At 38.0% G+C, this 21,822-nt stretch overlaps 1 protein-coding gene across 1 annotated transcript; it reads right to left on the bottom strand.

Moving 5' to 3' along the window:
• Positions 1–5,712: 5,712 nt before the first annotated feature.
• Positions 5,713–14,790, bottom strand: LOC144968905 (serine-threonine kinase receptor-associated protein-like). Its single transcript, XM_078907745.1, has 7 exons — positions 14,559–14,790; positions 12,232–12,367; positions 11,352–11,506; positions 10,143–10,242; positions 8,908–9,045; positions 7,944–8,080; positions 5,713–7,126 (listed from the first exon to the last, which is right to left on the bottom strand). Exons 1-7 carry the CDS (start codon positions 14,671–14,673, stop codon positions 6,909–6,911), a joined length of 999 nt encoding a protein of 332 aa, XP_078763871.1. The 5' UTR covers positions 14,674–14,790; the 3' UTR covers positions 5,713–6,908.
• Between the last annotated feature and the right edge of the window lie 7,032 nt (positions 14,791–21,822).

Here is a 21,822-nt window from a genome sequence, read left to right as displayed (position 1 = left end):
TGTCGTACCAATAAGGTCGCAGGTTCAAACCCCACCACCGCCGCGAAAAATTTTTATTCTCTATTGTCTTCTGGCACTTTTCTACTCACTTCATATCTTGTGTTACCAACATAAGTGCCTGCTCCACTCACTTTTCTGAATTAAAAATTCACCCCATACACCGGAGCATACTCAATGTCTCAATCGTTTCTCTGTTATATGTTTGTGTTGAGAATATTGGCTATTAAGCTTAACTGCTGTCAAAATACTTCGCGATGGTGGTGGACGAACGAATCAGCGGTCTCAGAAGTGGGTGAGAGAGGGATCTAGTAATGACTTGGGTTTGAAACGAATATTTTTGTGTTCGTGGATAGCTCACACGGTAGAGCCACGCTCTCACCTGCCAGGCGGAGTTGTCGTACCAATAAGGTCGCAGGTTCAAACCCACCACCGCCGCGAAAATTTTTATTCTCTATTGTCTTCTGGCACTTTTCTACTCACTTCATATCTTGTTGTTACCAACATAAGTGCCTGCTCCACTCACTTTTCTGAATTAAAAATTCACCCCATACACCGGAGCATACTCAATGTCTCAATCGTTTCTCTGTTATATGTTTGTGTTGAGAATATTGGCTATTAAGCTTAACTGCTGGTCAAAATACTTCGCGATGGTGGTGGACGAACGAATCAGCGGTCTCAGAAGTGGGTGAGAGAGGGATCTAGTAATGACTTGGGTTTGAAACGAATATTTTTGTGTTCGTGGATAGCTCACACGGTAGAGCCACGCTCTCACCTGCCAGGCGGAGTTGTCGTACCAATAAGGTCGCAGGTTCAAACCCCACCACCGCCGCGAAAAATTTTATTCTCTATTGTCTTCTGGCACTTTTCTACTCACTTCATATCTTGTTGTTACCAACATAAGTGCCTGCTCACTCACTTTTCTGAATTAAAAATTCACCCCATACACCGGAGCATACTCAATGTCTCAATCGTTTCTCTGTTATATGTTTGTGTTGGAATATTGGCTATTAAGCTTAACTGCTGGTCAAAATACTTCGCGATGGTGGTGGACGAACGAATCAGCGGTCTCAGAAGTGGGTGAGAGAGGGATCTAGTAATGACTTGGGTTTGAAACGAATATTTTTGTGTTCGTGGATAGCTCACACGGTAGAGCCACGCTCTCACCTGCCAGGCGGAGTTGTCGTACCAATAAGGTGCAGGTTCAAACCCCACCACCGCCGCGAAAAATTTTTATTCTCTATTGTCTTCTGGCACTTTTCTACTCACTTCATATCTTGTTGTTACACATAGTCCTGTCTCTTTTTGAATTAAAATTTGCACCCATTACACCGACATATCAATGTTCAATGTTTCTCTGTATTGTTTCTGTTGAGATATGCTATTAAGTAACTGCTGGCAAAAACTTCGCATGGTGTGACGAACGAATCTGCAAGGTCTCAGTAAAGTGTTGAGTGAGTGATCTTGTTAATCGGACTTGGTTTGAAAGAATATTTTTGTTCGTGGATTGCTCACACGTGAGCAGCTCTCACCTGCAGGCGGAGTTGTGTACACATAAGGTTCAGTTCAAACCCCACCACCGCCGCGAAAAATTTTTATTCTCTATGTCTGTCCATTTTCTATCATTATATTTGTTGTGCTACCACTTCTCATAATTGTGCTCCTCATACTTTTTGATATAAAATTCAACACCCTACGGCATCTCAAGTTCAATGTTTCTTGTTTCTGTTTGTAGTTGAGATTTGGCTATAACTAATGTTGGCAAATAGTCGGATGTGTGATCCGAACGAATCAGCGGTCTCAGAAGTGGGTGAGAGAGGGATCTGTAAGACTTGGGTTTGAAACGAATATTTTTGTGTTCGTGGATAGCTCACACGGTAGAGCCACGCTCTCACCTGCCAGGCGGAGTTGTCGTACCAATAAGGTCGCAGGTTCAAACCCACCACCGCCGCGAAAAATTTTTATTCTCTATTGTCTTCTGGCACTTTTCTACTCACTTCATATCTTTTGTTACCAACATAAGTGCCTGCTCCACTCACTTTTCGATTAAAAATCACCCATACACGAGCTACTCAATGTCTCAATCGTTTCTCTGTTATATGTTGTGTTGAGAATATGGCTATTAAGCTTAACTGCTGGTCAAAATACTTCGCGATGGTGGTGGACGAACGATCACGTCTCGAAGTGGGTGGAGAGGATCAGTAATGACTTGGGTTTGAAACGAATATTTTTGTGTTCGTGGATAGCTCACACGGTAGAGCCACGCTCTCACCTGCCAGGCGGAGTTGTCGTACCAATAAGGTTGCAGGTTCAAACCCCACCACCGCCGCGAAAAATTTTTATTCTCTATTGTCTTCTGGCACTTTTCTACTCACTTCATATCTTGTATGTTTGTTTTAGCACTTCTTCGTTCGTTTTGTGTGCAGTATACGATATTCTCTGCATCCTTCTCAAGCACCACATTTCAAAAGCTTCAATGTTCTTTTGTGTTTCTGCATTTGTAGTCCAGCTTTCGCATCCGTATAACAAGATTGGCCACACGTAGCACTTCAAGACTCGGAATCTAATCCCGAACGACATCTGTTTGTTTTTCAAAATGTTTCCCAGGTCCATGAAGGCCTGTTTGGCTTGAGTTATTCTTGCTCGTATGTCTCGGTTACATCTTCCATCTGTTGTCACTATTGAACCTAGGTATTTAAAACTTTCTACGTTGGTAAGTTGCTCGCCGTGAATCGTTATATTGCAGGTGTTGTTGTTTTCGGGGTTTTTCTGTATTACCATGCATTCCGTTTTGGTGATATTCACTTCCATTCCCTTGGCTTCACTATCTACTACCACTTTGTCAACAATCTTTTGAAGTTGGATTTCTGATGTTGCAATGAGTACCGTATCGTCTGCGTATCTTATATTATTTATGTTGTGACCTCCTACTTTTATTCCCTCCATATTATTTATGCCCCTCATGATTGTTTCTTGGTATAGATTAAACAGATCTGGTGAGGCAACACACCCTTGACGGACTCCTTTCTTAATAGGAATGGAATTTCCTGTAGAGTTTCCGATTTTGATAGATGCCTGCTGGGTGTAGTATAATGTTTGCATGAGTCTGAGGTCTTTCTCATCAGCGCCAATGGAGTGCAGTTGTTTTAGTATTTCTTCGTGGCGTACTCTATCAAAAGCTTTTTTGTAGTCGACAAAACAGAGGTATAGTGGGGTCTGAGCCTGTATAGCTCTTTCACTTAAAACACGGAGGAGGTATATTGCGTTCCTTGTCCCTCTGTCAGGTTGGAATCCATATTGTTCTTCTGCGATTTCGGGGTTAATCTTATTCCTTAGCCTGTTGATAATTATACGCAACAGTATTTTGTTGATGTGGCTTATTAAACTTATAGTTCTAAAATTTTCGCATCTGACTGCACCTGCTTTCTTTGGTATTGCTATGAAAATAGAGTTACAGAGATCTTCTGGAATTTTCCCAGTATTGTATATATTGTTGAATAATATGTGAAGTTCATCAATTGCTAGATCTCCTAGGCTTTTTAATACCTCTACAGATATTTCATCAGGGCCTGTTGCTTTACCATCCCTCATTCGTTCCATGGCATGTTCAATTTCACTTTTGGTGATGTTTGGTCCGCTTAATGGTTCTTTGAATTTCAGTGGTGGTTCATTTCTATTTGGATCATTGTACAGTTCGCCTATGTATTCTACCCATCGGCTTTCTATATGTTGTTCTTCAAATAGCAGTTCCCCTTGTTTGTTTTGGATACAACTTCTTGCTGCTTTGCTTTTCCTTTTCCCTGATAGTTCTTTTATTCTTTGGTGAGCTTGTTGGGGGTTGGGTTTGTATTCTCTTTCGATTTCGCAGCATTTCCAGTCTAGATAGTTCTCGTGTGCCTCGATGCATTTGGATTTAATGTGGTTGTTCAATGTTTGGTATTCTGCAGACCCTCTGTTGCATTTTCGTCTTTCTTCAAATAGGTTTAGAATTTCATTTGTCATCCGTTCCTTTTTGCTGTTTATTTGAGCTATTGGTAAATGCTTTTCTGCAGTTGCTTTGACACACTTTTGGAATATATCAAATTGTTTTTCACATTTTTCGTTATCAGGTTCACTTTGGCTTTGTATCATGAGTGCATTTTCAAATTCTTCTCTCATTTTTGTTTGTATGCCATTGTCTTTGCATAACCTGTAATCCCTCTTTATTCTACCAGCTGTTCTCTGAATAGCTTTAAACTTTATCCTTACTGTACAAACAACTGGGACATGGTCACTGTCTACATCGGCGCCTGGATAGGTTTTGCAATTTAATATGCCATTTCTGAATCTTGATAATACTGCTACAAAGTCTATCTGGTTCCTTGCTCTGTCCCCTGGTGATTGCCATGTCCAGGTTCTTCTTGGGTGTTGTTGAAACCAGGTGTTTGAAATCATTAATTTATTTGTTCTACACCAATCTGCCCAGATGTTTCCTCGTTCATTTCTGTCTCCGAGTCCATGTGGTCCGATTATGTCACCATCTCTGCCTCTGCCAATCTTAGCATTTAGGTCCCCCATTACCATAAGGACTTCTTGTGATTTACACATTCGTTTTGCTTTGTCTAGTGAATGGTAAAACTCTGTCATATCTGCATCTGTCGCCTCTTCTGTTGGTGCATAAACTTGAATAATATTGGTGTCAACTACAGGTCCTCTTAGCTTAACCAGCAAAACTCTGTCTGAGATTGCTACGTGCCCTTTGTAAAATTTGGTTGATTTTTGGTCTAAGATCATCCCTACTCCTTTTTGGAAAGAGGTTCCACCACTCCATATGATCTTATATGTCGTGTTGTTTTCTTGTTTTGACATGGTTCCCTGCTCTTTCCATCTCATCTCTGCCAGGCCAAGAATATTTATTTGGAGCCGTTTCATTTCTTTTAGAATGTTGTTTAGTTTTCCTTTTTGGGCACAGGTCCTGACATTCGAATTATGCGAATTATAAAACCTTAATTATTTGGTTCTATTAAGGAGAATGAATGCTTTAAAAAAAAAAAACAAGAAAAACAACCCAACTATGACTTTTGACGGTTTTGATCAATTTTGACTCGAGGCTTTCTTCCAGACATAATTAACACTAGATTGAGGCAATGGTTCCGACAGATCATATGATAAGGGTCCAATGTGCTAAAGGTTTTTTGAAAGAGAGCAACGACTGCCACACTATAAAGGTTGCCAATTTATATACTCCCATTTTTCCCCTAGATATTTCATATCAAGAAACAAGGGGATGATCCTTTCAAAATATACTTAATACGAAACAGTCATTTTAAAAATTGTTCTGTGCTTGAGTAACTTTGATTACAAAAGGGTTGGTTCTGAAAATATTCCATTTGAATATATTTCATGCTGCACCGATGTATAAATGTAATATTTCACGTTTCCATCTAGACTGTACTAGATGGTATCATAGATCATCAATTGGACGACGATTTCAACATGAATGACCTATGGTGGCAGTCAGCACATTGGGGCATCAATAACTTGGTCCAGGACAAACAAACAAAAAACAAAATGAAAAGAAAGTTCCTGAAGTAGGAATCAAACATGAGAATAAAAATGCCTTAGCCACTAAGACACCCTGCCTCCATCCCTCCTCCTTACTTCAAACAGAATCTTATGAGAGGACAACGGAACTTGAAACCATCAAGACTACAGAACAATAACAGGTCATTCCAATTTTAAAAAATTGTCTCACTTTTCAACCAGCCTTTTTATTTTATGATAGCACATTTCATTTTGGTCAATACAAAGCAACAACCAAATGGTTTGATTCCTTCTCCCACGTATTTACTCAATGGCAGTCGATTCATAAGTTATACTTATCACATGTTTATCATCAATTTTATTCTCATGTCTTTACAAAACATCAGCATCAAACAGCTTCGTGCGTCCCCACAAAAAAATAAAGTAACATTTCCATAGAGTTTTGACATCGGTGTATGCAGCATGCCTGACAATGACCATTTGGTGTGTACCAACCAACCACAATAGTAATGAATGCAATGATCAGTGTTGGTTTTATTTGGTAAGCAGCAGCAACAGCACCGTGTTCAGTCATAGACATTATTTCATGGAGACAAGTAAACAAACATTAATAATGTTAGGAAAAACAACTGGTTGAATTTTTGAAAAAAAATAGCAACAGATTTCAAACAGACAAACTAAAGTATGATTGAAAGAGTCACAAAGATTCAAAACTCCACCAGCCTCATGTCATGTATAGAAACATGTCATTCATTATCTTGGTCAAAGCGCTTGGCAACAGGAACTACAAAAAGTTAGTTTTGGCAACATTTTAAATAAATTGGATCACATTGCCTAGATACTTTAATGATTTAAAATTTTAAAATAACGACTAATCTGTCTTATCCCTGATATGAAGTCAAAGGTCATCACATTTTCTTGAATTGTTTTCTTTATTACAAACACCCCATATTAATTATCTCACTGTTTTAGGTGTGATCGATGTAAAACTAAATGGCTCAATTGGGAAAATAACCTGTCCCAAAAAAATTATAAAAAATTGCAAACTGATTATTCTTTTATTTTAAATAATTATTTTATAAATCTTTGTCATCTATGAGTATTTCACTGTTTTGATTTGTATCAATTCATCAAATCAAGTATCAAAAGGTGTATCAGTTTTATGAACTATCACTTCATTGGTGACAACTCATCAAATTAAATACCGGTACTTACAGTAATCTGAAGGCTATCAACTATCACAAAATGTGAAATAATAACAAAACAATAACATTTGATCCTATTCTGTTTTCCTCTCTCAGCTGACAATGTGATCACACTGTCCCATCGTTGATTGATTTGAACCGAGTGTAGAGTAAATGTCAACGCCATTTTGATTCCATCCGATATCAAGATTCAACTTTGACAGCTTTAGCTCCAGAATTAGAAGATGGCGTCGATTCCGTTGAGTCGATATCAGGTGAGACACATTTCCACAAGCCATAGGTTGAACCAACTGTTGTCTGCCAAAGTCTTAGGGTTCCATCCTCACTACCACTGGCATACAACTCTCCATCCGGTGAAAAGCGGACACAATGGACAGGTCCAAAATGCCCCTTGAATGATTCTGAAATTTAATCAAGAAGAGAAAGTTATAGACAAATGACATTTAGAATTTGATTTATCAGAGAGATTGTAGTGTGCCCACTTATCATTTACTTTACCCAATATAAAACCACGGCAATGTGTAGGAATATGGACGTGTTGGACTGTTTTTGAAGATATGTCTGAATTGTCAATAATGTGACAGGTGAAATGTATATCAAAGCTACACGACAATCCATAATATTTAGATCCTGTGTCATGCCATGATCATATCATCAATCTCATGATGAAAGTCACTGACATTTGCCCTGTTTTTGCCCTATTTATTGGACGATAAATGGTAATAATTTTTACTGACTTTTCTTCATCAGTCAATATTGTTTCTACACACCAAAAGGTATAATATGGCTATAATGTCCTATGACATTTAAATTGTAGTTGCTATGTCATCTTGTCCACGATGTCAATCAAGACTAGATTGGATTCCAAAACAATTTGGATGATTACATTTCAGCACAATTGTGCATTTATTTATCAGACCAATTTCATGTTTTTGATGTTGTTATTGTCTTGTCTACATTTTGTTATGTCTAACTCTGGCAAACCATTTTGTTGTGATTGTCTGAGAGTACGGGTGTTGAGAAAAGAAAGAGGAGAAATATCTGTATGGTATATTTCCTGTTATCATTAACATATTGATATGATATTTACAAGGAAATTTACAAAATAAATGTACAAAAAGCCATATTTATGAACAAAAGAGACCTTCACTATGATCATTTTGATATCTGCCCATCCTTCAGTATCAACCACGATACAAACGCCTTCTTGAGACTTACCTAACTCCGACCCAGTAAAGTAGTCAAATTTGTACATTTTAAAGTCCTCTCCGCCACAAACGAAGAAATTTTTGGAAGGATGAAGAGAAGCTGTGTTGACGGGAGCAGGGGCTTGAATCTCTTTGATCTTTTCAAATCTGGGACGAGATAGAAAAAGAAATAACAATCCATTGACAAAATTTGAAACGCACGAGTCGTTATAGTAAGGCTCATGCAGTTTGCACTAAAATTGGGATAATCTATGGATAGTCATTGCAAACTACTTTTTTCTACATCTAATTGACCTAGCAATCCAAGCAATACTGGAAGGACACAGGGCCTAGAAAATCAGATAACAGCCAGTTTGTTTGTGATTTGAGTGCTCTGTCAATTGAGTTATTAGGAACCCCGAGTAATAATATAAACATAAACGTAAAATGTTGAATCACACCATTTTCAAGTAGGAATTTAAGGGAAAAAGATTTTTTTTAAAGAATTCAGGATCATCCTTACATCCTTTGATATTTTGCTTCTAAATGTGTCTGTAAATCCAAAATTCCATCAGTGATTCAAAATCAAATTTAATTGTTTTAAAGTCTATGAAAACTGACCAAAATCAAAAAATTTCATGATAAATGCATTTTTAAATCAATTTCTAACTCAAACAATTTTCAAACTATTTTCAGGAAAAGCAAAAATTCATCTAGACTTCTGTAAGTGGTGGCAAAATGGCAGAAAAGTAATCTAAAACTCAAAAAGATTCAGCCAAAATTGGAAAGGTTGGCACGTCTGCTATGATCAAAGATGATTAATTCGATTTTTTATCAAATTTTTACTCCATAATGATTTTCTTTGCCAATATCAAACCAGCTGCATCACCTTTCAGAATCTATATAATGATAGAATTCACATTTTTTTAAAAAATAATAATAATATGTAGGGAACTGAACTAAACTTCAAATGATACAACGATATCCACACTCACGTGTCAGCATTATAGAATGCAGTAAATTGTCCATAGGTGACAGTCAGAATGGTCCCATCTGGTGTCAGTTCCAAATCTCCAGGTGTGGATGAGAATTCAATGGATCGAATCTCACTGCACGAGTTTACATCCCAAACCCTGGGGACAGATTAAAGAAAAACAACACGCTTATTTCTTATTAAACACCTAACTAATGGGAAATTCATATCATTCTTTGTTTTAAAAAAAAAACAAGAAATAAATGTTTATATGAGCACACATGCTGTTTATTTAAAATAAAATGCTGATGCTTAATGATATCTTGACGACACTGATAATTATTAACCTTCTTGACCTCAACATGAATAAAAATCAAACTAATCTGTTGGATTGCCCACTTATGTGAACATTGTTAACGTCAAACTGCCAAGATTATTTTTTTTTTTTTAAAGAAAGAAAAAGAAAAAAAACAATAAATCTTAATCAGAAATAACAAGGGTGAAGTTATTGGAGATATGTTTGTTTTGTTTTTAAGGGTTTTATGGCAATTGCAACACATTTAGGTTATATCAGCGCCAGTAAAAAGGAATAAAATAGGATAGTAAAAAGTTCTAGAATTACAATTAAACCACCCAAGAAAAAGTAAGACAAAGGGGAACTGAGAACAAATAGGGATCAGATGTAGATTCCAAGAGCATACCACCAATGTACGTAGTTTGAGATCACCTATAAGTCTCATCCGGACACAAGCACAAAATCCAACAAAGAGGAACACACTCAAATGCTTACATTATACATTAAAAATAAAAAATATAATAATACATAACAGAGAGATGATTTACAAGGAAAAAAATATCATCTCCCAAAACAATAACTATGCATTTGACTGTTTCCCTCCCAGCTAGGATTCCGGCCAGTGCCAGGACAAAACCAAGTAATCTCATTCCGAGACAAAGACAGAAAGCATGTTGGAAAACAGATATAAGGGAATAGAAGACACAGTATGTACCTCTCTGCCCGCTATGGGAAGTCAGGAACCCCACCCAGTATTGGAGATATGTAGTAAAAGAATTCTTGCATTCCTGAGTTTGAAATATTGAACTTTTTCCTAGTGAGTTACCTGAAGATTGCGAACTATTTCTGAATTACTGTAGACAAGCTAATACATCAGTTGCATTACAATAAAAATATACTTCAAAATATTAAATATAAAATCCAAAATAAGAAAAATGAGAAATGTATCATGATGAACTGACCTTAGAGTTTTATCATCACTGGCACTGAAGATCTTGTCACAATTCCCATTGAACAAAGCAGCTTTGATGTTGGATGTGTGGCCATTGAATAGCTTGGGATCTGTCATCAATAAACAAATCATTTTAAAATATCAATCCAATATTCCATTAATCCAGTCACTGCCCCCCCCCCCCCCCCCCCCCACCCCACCACCCCCAAGACTCGTATATCTACTAATGTATTACTCTACGCTTTTGTTCAATACAATTTACAATGGAATGAGATGATGCTTGTTGCATTTTCCAATTCCAGTTTATTTTGAAAACCTTTGGACTCATAGGGATGTGTCTGATACAGTGAAATTAATGGTGAAAACCATAAAAGCAATCATTTCTATGATTTATGACAGACACCAGTGGGGTAGCACAACTCTGGGTCAATATGCCAGACTTTAACGACTGATTTGGGTAAATAAAATTACCCGTAAAAAAAAAACCCAGATAACAATACACTAGATGTCATCATGAAGACAGGATAATCACGATAATAACACAAGCCTTCATTTACATTCTGACATAAACCTCACCAATTACCAAAGTACAGTTTCAGTAATTAAATACATAAAGGTGTCAGTTGGACAATCTGATAACTCTTAGCAAGGCAAAAATCATAAAACGAGTGTATATCATATTGCTGACAAAATACAAAAATAGAGTTGGGGCTAAACAGGCGTCAAGATCAGCAAATCAAAGTAAGGAAGTCTTTAAATAGCTTGTCTTAAACAAAATCGTCATATCCTTTTAATTTTACAGATAGTATGTCCATTTCCAGAAGGCCCATGTACTCTCTGCCATACCTAACAGATTCAGCTACCCGTCACTGCTGGGTGGATAAGGTGATCAATAAAAAATCTTTACACCCAATACCAGATCAATACCCAAATCTTTGATTGTGAGGATGGCGCTCTACCAAGCTATCTGGACCCCTAAATAATTTTTAATAACCTGTAACTGTACATAAATTGTTGTGTCACCAATTATTTTTTTTCACAAAAAGAAAATTTACTAATCAACTTATTAATTAATACATAAAACCAATGAATTTTAACCTTACTACTAAATTTCAAAAAGCATTGAAAACCAAGGGATCAGTGTATCTTGATTCTTCTGATGTAATATGTTTTATAAAACAAATGCACATGATTGATCTGACTGCTATTCAATTCTTACCTGCCTCAGGTTTGTTCAAATCAAAAATTCTCAAAACTTTTTCGTTGCTTCCAGTAAGAAGGTGTTTGCTGTCCTTGGAGAAGTGGACACTTTTCACAATATGCTTGTGAGCAAAACTGTGAATTTCTTCTCCTTTCTCCGCATCCCAAATTTTCCTAAAATAAGATTGAGATTAAATAAAAATATTCCTATCCTTCACATAACAGAATGCAACAAATGTAAACTCACAGCAAAATAACATTTTTTTACATTTCTCATAAACACAAACAGTCATCCCCCCTTCCTTTTTTTTCTTTCTTTTCACTTGCAAAGGATATAAAAAGGTTTTAAAACATGAATATTTGAAGAAAACAGCACTCCAAAATAAATGTTGAGAACAAAACAGTGAAAGTTAATCAAATCTGTATAAGATGTCGGATTGCATCAAAGTTGCTTTTGGTTGCCAAAATCTAAACAGGGCTGCCATATGGTTTTTGTTTCAATCAAATTGCTAAGTCTGTGTGGACTAGGAATAATGTTTGCAACAAATGGTTTGAGTTTACCTTAAATGTGTAAAATTTTGCCAATGCGAACAGGAAACTCAACTTTGGTTAATTGCAACTTTAGTTAATCGCAACATTTTTGCTGATCCAAAGGTGTTGCGATTATCTAGAGTGGACTGTATATACTTGTAATTATTTTGAGATTACCTGAAAGTTTCATCCAGACACAGTACCAACAAAGAAGAATGCACTCAAATGTTCACAGAATATATTAAAAACCAACATCTAACCTATGAAACAGTACACAACAGAGAGATATTCTAAAATAATTTCCTGATATCATTTTTAAAACATTCAATATATTATTTCCATAATACAGATTTAAAAATTCATCCTACGCAGAGAAATCAGCAGCTCCAGTAGCAGCTCTTGTGGCATCTTTGTTAAGTGTGGCACCCCAAACAGCTCCTTTGTGTCCCTCAAATGTCCCAACCCAGTCACCTGTGTCCCCTTGTCGAAGCATGGGCTTGCCATCTTAAATGATCATCAAAAGTTTACAAAGTGAAAGGTCTGGAAATCTAGAATATATTATGTTTCCAATTTGCACGAAAAACCTAAAAATCATGTTAGAAGACAACAAAGTAATAGGCTACAGTGTCTCATATATAATAAAAAAGTTCAGCATGAGCAAGCATTGTCACAGATGGGAAAGGTGACAAGGATTGCAAACTCTGGTCCCAGCAATGTCATTGTGTTCTAGGGTGTGTGAGATAAATGGAATGTATATCATATGAGCATAGAGTCAAAAAATAAAATCTTTTCAGAATTGAAGAAAACTTTTGCGGTGTTTTTATTCTAAAATTGAAATTTTACTCAGCCTTGACCCCAGTGTTGATTAAGTTAGCCACAAGTGAAAAATACCTTCATCAGTAATCATATAACTGTAGTGAAGGTATAGTTTAATTCCAGCCTCGTTCAGGTGCTGATTAGCTATTGGAAAAGTGATGCACCAGTTTGTATTTTGTTATATAATTAATAATATATGTTAGGAACTTCATTTTTTTAAGGCTCATATGGTTTAAACCTGATTGTCTAAGAAATCCAAATGCGATTGCTAAAATTTATCCAGAAAATTGGTAGCAACTGTGACTATCTTGTTCATGTCTCATTTAATTTAACTTGTACTTGTAACTTTCTCCACCTCGTTCAAATATGCATCTAGTTCTAGATAATTCATTTATCTATGTCAAATTTCATCAAGATTGAAGGCGATTGAAGGCAGCGCAGTATGTTTAATTTTGTCCGCCAGTGACCAACCCTCTTTTCTCTATGAGTCCGGTTTCCATCAGTAGTCACCTTATCGAGAGACTGTCCAAGTGGGGGAATTCTCAGTCACAGATTTTGAGCTCTTGGCCCGACCAAGTCGTGGCAATATTATATAATATTAAATTATCAGTGGCTATTTTTACAGTCCCGTAAAGATGGTTCTCGGGGCTATTTTTACAGTCATTATCTTGTCCAACCTTTGCGTTTAGTTAATCAAGAATTATAGGTGCATAATGCTTTGGAGTCTCTTGTACTGTCTTTAGCTCTAAAAAGCTTACTTAAACTAAATTTCTCGTCCTCACTCTTGTCCTCTTGTGGAGCATACAAACAGTTACTGACAATTAAGCATATTTTGAGTTGAATTTGCCTTGAGCAATCGTTCTCCCATTGACTTCGATTTCTAGTAGTTTTTCTTGCTTTTTTCAAAATAGACGAGCGACGCCGTTTATGTAAAAATAGCCCCGAGAACCATCTTTACGACGGGACTGTACTTATGTACTGATAGTAGGTACTTTGGTAACGTCCATTTGGCCCTCCAGCAGGGAGCCGATAAATGGGCTAGTGGCTGTGACCCGATTTTTTGGACTTTTGAGTGATGGGTCTCAGAAAAAGTTCCATAGATTTTTTGTTTATGGATGGATTTTAATTATTTATGTCTTATTTTCTTCAGGAGAAATTACTCTATCGTTTGGTGTAGTTTATTTTAAAATCAATGACAATTTAGTATAACTTTTGATTATGGATAAAATAGGGTATAATTTAGCTTTGGATAATTAAAAGATTAGAACTTGGTAAATCAAAATTTCATGCTGGCTCGTTTATTTAACATCTTAACTCTTAACTTTTATAAAAAATTAAATTCAGGGCAGAGTTGTATACCGCATCCATGAAATTCGTTCCAGTAAAATCCTTACTCAAATATTAGAGGCCATTTTAGACCAGTTTTTCGAAATCCAAATGGTGGTTACTACCGGAAATGCAACACTTTTCAGGTCACAAAGTCCGTCAGTAAATAACAAAGGCAAATAGAAGACCATTTTTCAGCCTTTAAACTAACGTAACTTTTCTTCTGCTGATCTGATTTTCACAATTTTGGTATCATTAGAATCGTGTTGAAAAGCACTTTACAATGATATAGGTTTCATTGAGCTCAATCAAATTTGAATTTTTTACCAAAGTACCTACTGATAGCCACTGCGTAGTAAAATCATCATAACTTTGAAACCGTTTATCCTAGATCTAAAAGTAAGGTAACGTATTAAATGTTTTTAAAGGCCTATATGTCTATGTAAAAAAATAATTATTCATTCTTATTTTTGAAAAAAATATCAAACTCCCTACACTGCACTGAACTTAATTAAAGTAAGAGTAAGATTATCATTCAGTAGACATTAGATACCTTTACAAGCACTAATAAGAAAGTATCCAAACGGTGTCACATCGCTGAAATCCAAATGAACGACAGGTCTTGTGTGACCACTACAAGTGAGAGGCGTTTGTCGCAGTGTAGCCATTTGTTGTTTTTTTTATCTGCTTTACTTTTATGACCGTTTCAGTTGAGATTCCCAGCCCCAAAGCTGTCACTACAACCATCAACTTTCAGTTTTTCTTCGCCGCATCCGGTCTTTTTAATGACTTCCGGGTTAGACGTTTCACACATGCTTCAACTAAAAACTGAAAATTAGGTTTGTCTGTTTAGTTGATGATGTTGCCCGCTACACACCTACCTTTCCGTTTGAATGTCATGTATAAATGTCATTTATACGGTGACAAAGAGTGTCATCCACACCATTCAGGTCAAACCGCAAAAAGCCCCCCAAAGGATACCCATTGAGCAACTGGATCGTGAAGAAACATCCTCCCATTAGGGACCAAACATTGCTGAAACATTTTGCAAGAATCCAACTGCAAAAGCCTATACCCTGTTCAAGACAGATACACTATTTACTTTGACATCACTAGTAGAGTTTCTTGGCAAGATAAATACGCACTGGGCCGTAATTGATTCAATTCACTTGATGTAAAATACCATTTAAAGATCAAATGAAAATTACTAAGCTGAGACCATAGGTGTATAAATAGAAAGATAGACCCATCCCATTCTACCGCTTACCAAATCCCACAATTTCACTGCACGTGTCCGCCATCGACGATAAGACCCCACTTTCAGGGGAATTCCACTTGTACGTCATTACAACTTACCGTATTTCTTTTGTTTTTGCGTTCGTTTATCCCATGGTTTATTTATCTCCTTCGTGCAATCCTCCATTTAATATAATTAATTTTAAGATTTTAAAAAATAATAATAAAATGGAGGGAGGAAGAGATATAAGGCGAGAGGAGAGAGAGGGAGAAGAGAGAGAGAGAGAGAGAAGAAAGGAATAAAAAGAGAGAGAAGAGGAGAGGGGGGTAGAAAAGAAAGGAAAGGAGAGGGAGATAGAGAAAGAAAGAATGAAGAAAGAAAGAGAGAGGGAAAAAAAAGAAAGAAAGAAAGAGAGAGAGAGAGAGAGAGAGAGAGAGAGAGAGAGAGAGAGAGAGAGAGAGAGAGAGAGAAAGAAAGAGAGAGAGGGGAGAGACAGAAAGTAAGAAAATTCTGGCACATTATGGACTCCCTGAAAAGATAGTAAACCTCATTAAGGAAATGTATGAAGGATCAAGTTGCCCGGTTGTACACGAAGATCAGCTTTGAACTTAAGACTGGTGTCAAGCAGGGATGCTTGCTGTCACCATTCCTGTTCATCCTTGCCATTGATTGGCAAATGAAGGAAACCCCCAAAGGGCGAAGAAATGGGATACTGTGGACCCCCTGGACACAGTTGAATGATCTGGCTCTTCTGTCATCCAGGACCAGATGCGCAAGCAAAAACCACAATTATAAACAGCCTCTCGGAATCAATTGGTCTAAGAATTCACCCTGCAAAGTCAAAGGTCTTGAGGATAGGTACGTGTCAAAGGGAGCAGATCAAAGTAAAAGATCAGGAACTCGAAGATATAGACACTTTCTGCTATCTCGGGAGTATAATTGACAAGGATGGAGGCACGGAAGCAGAGTTGAAAGCCTGGGTAGGAAAGGCACAGGCTGCATTCACATCTTTGAACAGAGTTTGGAGAACTAAAACGTGACGTCTGTCCTACTGTATGGATGTGAAACTTGGAATGTATCACAGGCATGTATAAGGAGGGTACAGATTTTCGTAAACAGGTGCATGTGTAAGCTACTATGGATGGATAGAATTAAAAATGATGAAGTATGGAAAAGAACATTGCTGAAACCAGTGGGAGAGGAATTGGAAGAAGACGATGGAGGTGGATTGGAAACAATGATTCCACTGTAACAAAGAAAATATTGGGCTGGAACCCTCAGGGCAGAAGATCAAGGGGAAGGCCACGAGGAACATGGAGAAGAATTAAAGAAGCTGATATCCAGAGAAGTGATAAGACATAGAACGAGATAAAAAAAAAAGAAAAAGAAAAGTTAGCTCAGGATAGAGAAGGATGTAGGCATTTATGTTGGTAACAACAAGATATGAAGTGAGTAGAAAAGTGCCAGAAGACAATAGAGAATAAAAAATTTTTTTCGCGGCGGTGGTGGGGTTTGAACCTGCGACCTTATTGGTACGACAACTCCGCCTGGCAGGTGAGAGCGTGGCTCTACCGTGTGAGCTATCCACGAACACAAAAATATTCGTTTCAAACCCAAAGTCATTTCTTGATCCCTCTCTCACCCACTTCTTGAGATCGCCGATTCGTTCACCACCATCGCGAAGTAGTTTTGACCAGCAGTTAAGTTAAATAGCCAATATTCTCATCACAAACATATAACATAGAAACGATTGAGACATTGAGTATGCTCCGGTGTATGGGGTGAATTTTTAATTCAGAAAAGTGAGTGGAGCAGGCACTTATGTTGGTAACAACAAGATATGAAGTGAGTAGAAAAGTGCCAGAAGACAATAGAGAATAAAAATTTTTATTCTCTATTGTCTTCTGGCACTTTTCTACTCACTTCATATCTTGTTGTTACCAACATAAGTGCCTGCTCCACTCACTTTTCTGAATTAAAAATTCACCCCATACACCGGAGCATACTCAATGTCTCAATCGTTTCTATGTTATATGTTTGTGATGAGAATATTGGCTATTAAACTTAACTGCTGGTCAAAAAAAACTACTTCGCGATGGTGGTGAACGAATCGGCGATCTCAAGAAGTGGGTGAGAGAGGGATCTAGAAATGACTTTGGGTTTGAAACGAATATTTTTGTGTTCGTGGATAGCTCACACGGTAGAGCCACGCTCTCACCTGCCAGGCGGAGTTGTCGTACCAATAAGGTCGCAGGTTCAAACCCCACCACCGCCGCGAAAAAAATTTTTATTCTCTATTGTCTTCTGGCACTTTTCTACTCACTTCATATCTTGTTGTTACCAACATAAGTGCCTGCTCCACTCACTTTTCTGAATTAAAAATTCACCCCATACACCGGAGCATACTCAATGTCTCAATCGTTTCTATGTTATATGTTTGTGATGAGAATATTGGCTATTAAACTTAACTGCTGGTCAAAACTACTTCGCGATGGTGGTGAACGAATCGGCGATCTCAAGAAGTGGTGAGAGAGGGATCTAGAAATGACTTTGGGTTTGAAACGAATATTTTTGTGTTCGTGGATAGCTCACACGGTAGAGCCACGCTCTCACCTGCCAGGCGGAGTTGTCGTACCAATAAGGTCGCAGGTTCAAACCCCACCACCGCCGCGAAAAAAATTTTTATTCTCTATTGTCTTCTGGCACTTTTCTACTCACTTCATATCTTGTTGTTACCAACATAAGTGCCTGCTCCACTCACTTTTCTGAATTAAAAATTCACCCCATACACCGGAGCATACTCAATGTCTCAATCGTTTCTATGTTATATGTTTGTGATGAGAATATTGGCTATTAAACTTAACTGCTGGTCAAAACTACTTCGCGATGGTGGTGAACGAATCGGCGATCTCAAGAAGTGGGTGAGAGAGGGATATAGAAATGACTTTGGGTTTGAAACGAATATTTTTGTGTTCGTGGATAGCTCACACGGTAGAGCCACGCTCTCACCTGCCAGGCGGAGTTGTCGTACCAATAAGGTCGCAGGTTCAAACCCCACCACCGCCGCGAAAAAAATTTTTATTCTCTATTGTCTTCTGGCACTTTTATACTCACTTCATATCTTGTTGATAGAGAAGGATGGAATCTGTTTGTCTGTGGCCTATACCCTGACCCAGGGTGAAAATGGCAATGATGATGATGATAGAGATGGATGGAAACTGTTTGTCTGTGGCCTATACCCTGATCCCGGGTGAAAAAGCCAATGATGATAATGATGTCAATGGCAACAGGACACTTTTTGTCTCTCTCATTCGTAACCGACGTATTTTCTTTCCGAAGCGAAGCGCACTCAATCTAAAAAATAGCTGCTATCTTGTTGACGCTGTGACGCCACCTTGTAACTAGACAGACTAAATCATAAAGTCTTGCTTCGGCAAATGACTAAAACTTAGTCCGAATGTGTCTGGTTTTTTTTTCAAATCATTGACTGAAGTCAGAGAACCCTAGTCCGCGTTCTTGAAATCGGACCCTGGATAGCGACATTGACCTCTGATCCCGATTTTTTTGTTATTTATTATTAGTAGTAATAAAAACCCCAAAATGGCATTTTATTAAAACCCCCGTTTAGCGCAAAAAGCCCCCCAAAGGATACCCATTGAGCAACTGGATCGTGAAGAAACATCCTCCCATTAGGGACCAAACATTGCTGAAACATTTTGCAAGAATCCAACTGCAAAAGCCTATACCCTGTCCGAGACAGATACACTATTTACTTTGACACCACTAGTAGAGTTTCTTGGCAAGATAAATACGCACTGGGCCGTAATTGATTCAATTCACTTGATGTAAAATACCATTTAAAGATCAAATGAAAATTACTAAGCTGAGACCATGGGTGTATAAATAGAAAGATAGACCCATCCCATTCTACCGCTTACCAAATCCCACAATTTCACTGCACGTGTCCGCCATCGACGATAAGACCCCACTTTCAGGGAATTCCACTTGTACGTCATTACAACTTACCGTATTTCTTTTGTTTTTGCGTTCGTTTATCCCATGGTTTATTTATCTCCTTCGTGCAATCTTCCATTTAATATAATTAATTTTAAGATTTTAAAAAATAATAATAAAATGGAGGGAGGAAGAGATAGAAGGCGAGAGGAGAGAGAGGGAGAAGAGAGAGAGAGAGAGAAGAAAGGAATAAAAAGAGAGAGAAGAGGAGAGGGGGGTAGAAAAGAAAGACAGGAAAGGAGAGGGAGATAGAGAAAGAAAGAATGAAGAAAGAAAGAGAGAGGGAAAAAAAGAGAAAGAAAGAGAGAGAGAGAGAGAGAGAGAGAGAGAGAGAGAGAGAGAGAGAGAGAGAGAGAGAGAGAGAGAGAGAGAGAGAGAGAGAGAGAGAGAAAGAAAGAAAGAGAGAGAGAGGGGGAGAGACAGAAAGTAAGAAAATTCTGGCACATTATGAACTCCCTGAAAAGAAAGTAAACCTCATTAAGGAAATGTATGAAGGATCAAGTTGCCCGGTTGTACACGAAGATCAGCTTTGAACTTAAGACTGTGTCAAGCAGGGATGCTTGCTGTCACCATTCCTGTTCATCCTTGCCATTGATTGGCAAATGAAGGAAACCCCCAAAGGGCGAAGAAATGGGATACTGTGGACCCCCTGGACACAGTTGAATGATCTGGCTCTTCTGTCACCCAGGACCAGATGCGCAAGCAAAAACCACAATTATAAACAGCCTCTCGGAATCAATTGGTCTAAGAATTCACCCTGCAAAGTCAATGGTCTTGAGGATAGGTACGTGTCAAAGGGAGCAGATCAAAGTAAAAGATCAGGAACTCGAAGATATAGACACTTTCTGCTATCTCGGGAGTATAATTGACAAGGATGGAGGCACGGAAGCAGAGTTGAAAGCCTGGGTAGGAAAGGCACAGGCTGCATTCACATCTTTGAACAGAAGTTTGGAGAACTAAAACGTGACGTCTGTCCTACTGTATGGATGTGAAACTTGGAATGTATCACAGGCATGTATAGGGAGGGTACAGATTTTCGTAAACAGGTGCATGTGTAAGTTACTATGGATGGATAGAATTAAAAATGAAGTATGGAAAAGAACATAGCTGAAACCAGTGGGAGAGGAATTGGAAGAAGACGATGGCGGTGGATTGGAAACAATGATTCCACTGTAACAAAGAAAATATTGGGCTGGAACCCTCAGGGCAGAAGATCAAGGGGAAGGCCACGAGGAACATGGAGAAGAATTAAAGAAGCTGATATCCAGAGAAGTGATAAGACATAGAACGAGATAAAAAAAAAAAAAAAGAAAAAGAAAAGTTAGCTCAGGATAGAGAAGGATGGAATCTGTTTGTCTGTGGCCTATACCCTGACCCAGGGTGAAAATGGCAATGATGATGATGATAGAGATGGATGGAAACTGTTTGTCTGTGGCCTATACCCTGATCCAGGGTGAAAAAGCCAATGATGATAATGATGTCAATGGCAACAGGACACTTTTGTCTCTGTCATTCGTAACGGACGTATTTTCTTTCCGAAGCGAAGCGCACTCAATCTAAAAAATAGCTGCTATCTTGTTGACGCTGTGACGCCACCTTGTAACTAGACAGACTAAATCATAAAGTCTTGCTTCGGCAAATGACTAAAACTTAGTACGAATGTGTCTGTTTTTTTCAAATCATTGACTGAAGTCAGAGAACGCTAGTCCGCGTTCTTGAAATCTGACCCTGGATAGCGACATTGACCTCTGATCCCGATTTTTTTGTTATTTATTATTAGTAGTAATAAAAACCCCAAAATGGCATTTTATTAAAACCCCCGTTTAGCGACTCCCCCCCCCCCCCAAACAATCGTTTTCCCTAGTGTAGTTGATTTTTTGCTTATCAAAACCAATGTTTTTCAAGAGGTGCCAAAATGTAGTGTTTGGTCAAGTGAGGTTCTATTACTATATTTGGCAACTTTTGTTTGGAAGGGTTTTACGACGCTTGCAACACATTTAGGTCATATCAGCAACAGTAAAAAGGATTAAAGCATCTAATCCAAGAATAAGGCAGACAAAGGGGAATTGGTTCAAATAGGGAACAGACGTATATTCCAAGAGCGCACTACCAGTGTACTAAGTTTGAGACCACTAAACGTCTCATCCTGACACAAGCACATGTCCCCACCAAGAGGAACACAATGTAAACGGAAAAATAATAGTGAAGTGCATAACAGAGAGATGATTTACAATGAAAAAAATATCACCTCCCAAAACTATGCATTTGACTGTTACCCTCCCAGCCAGGGCCAGGACAAAACCAAGTAATCTCATTCAAAGACAAAGAATGAGACGGAAAGCAAGTTGGAAAACAGATAGAGGGAGATAAGACACAGTATGTACGTCCCTGCCCACTATGGGAGGTCAGGAACCCCACCCAGATTTGGCAACTTTAACTTTAATGTCAAAATTGATCACAGAGGACCTATGGCAGTAATGGCTTCTGAAGGTCTCACACCACAACAATAATATTATGGTTTATCCAGGCGGTGAATTCGTTGCCGCATTTGTGTAGTCACAAGCCT

The sequence above is a fragment of the Berghia stephanieae genome, chromosome 3, assembly GCF_034508935.2.
Source record: "Berghia stephanieae isolate SIO BIC M18660-M18661 chromosome 3, UCSD_Bste_1.3, whole genome shotgun sequence".
In the NCBI taxonomy this organism is placed as follows: Eukaryota; Metazoa; Mollusca; class Gastropoda; order Nudibranchia; family Aeolidiidae; genus Berghia; species Berghia stephanieae.
The sequence above is the reverse complement of the archived record's forward strand: the minus strand, read 5'-3'. Positions and strand labels throughout refer to the sequence as shown.

What these genes read in the sequence shown, in the direction of transcription:
- LOC144968905 (XM_078907745.1), bottom strand. Translation starts at nt 14,673, where the DNA reads ATGGCTACACTGCGACAAACGCCTCTCACTTGTAGTGGTCACACAAGA. An exon ending in TCTTATTAGTGCTTGTAAAG is followed by an intron (nt 12,368 to 14,558) that starts GTATCTAATGTC and finishes TGATCATTTAAG; the next exon opens with ATGGCAAGCCCATGCTTCGA. An exon ending in GCATTCTATAATGCTGACAC is followed by an intron (nt 8,081 to 8,907) that starts GTGAGTGTGGAT and finishes ATCTCGTCCCAG; the next exon opens with ATTTGAAAAGATCAAAGAGA.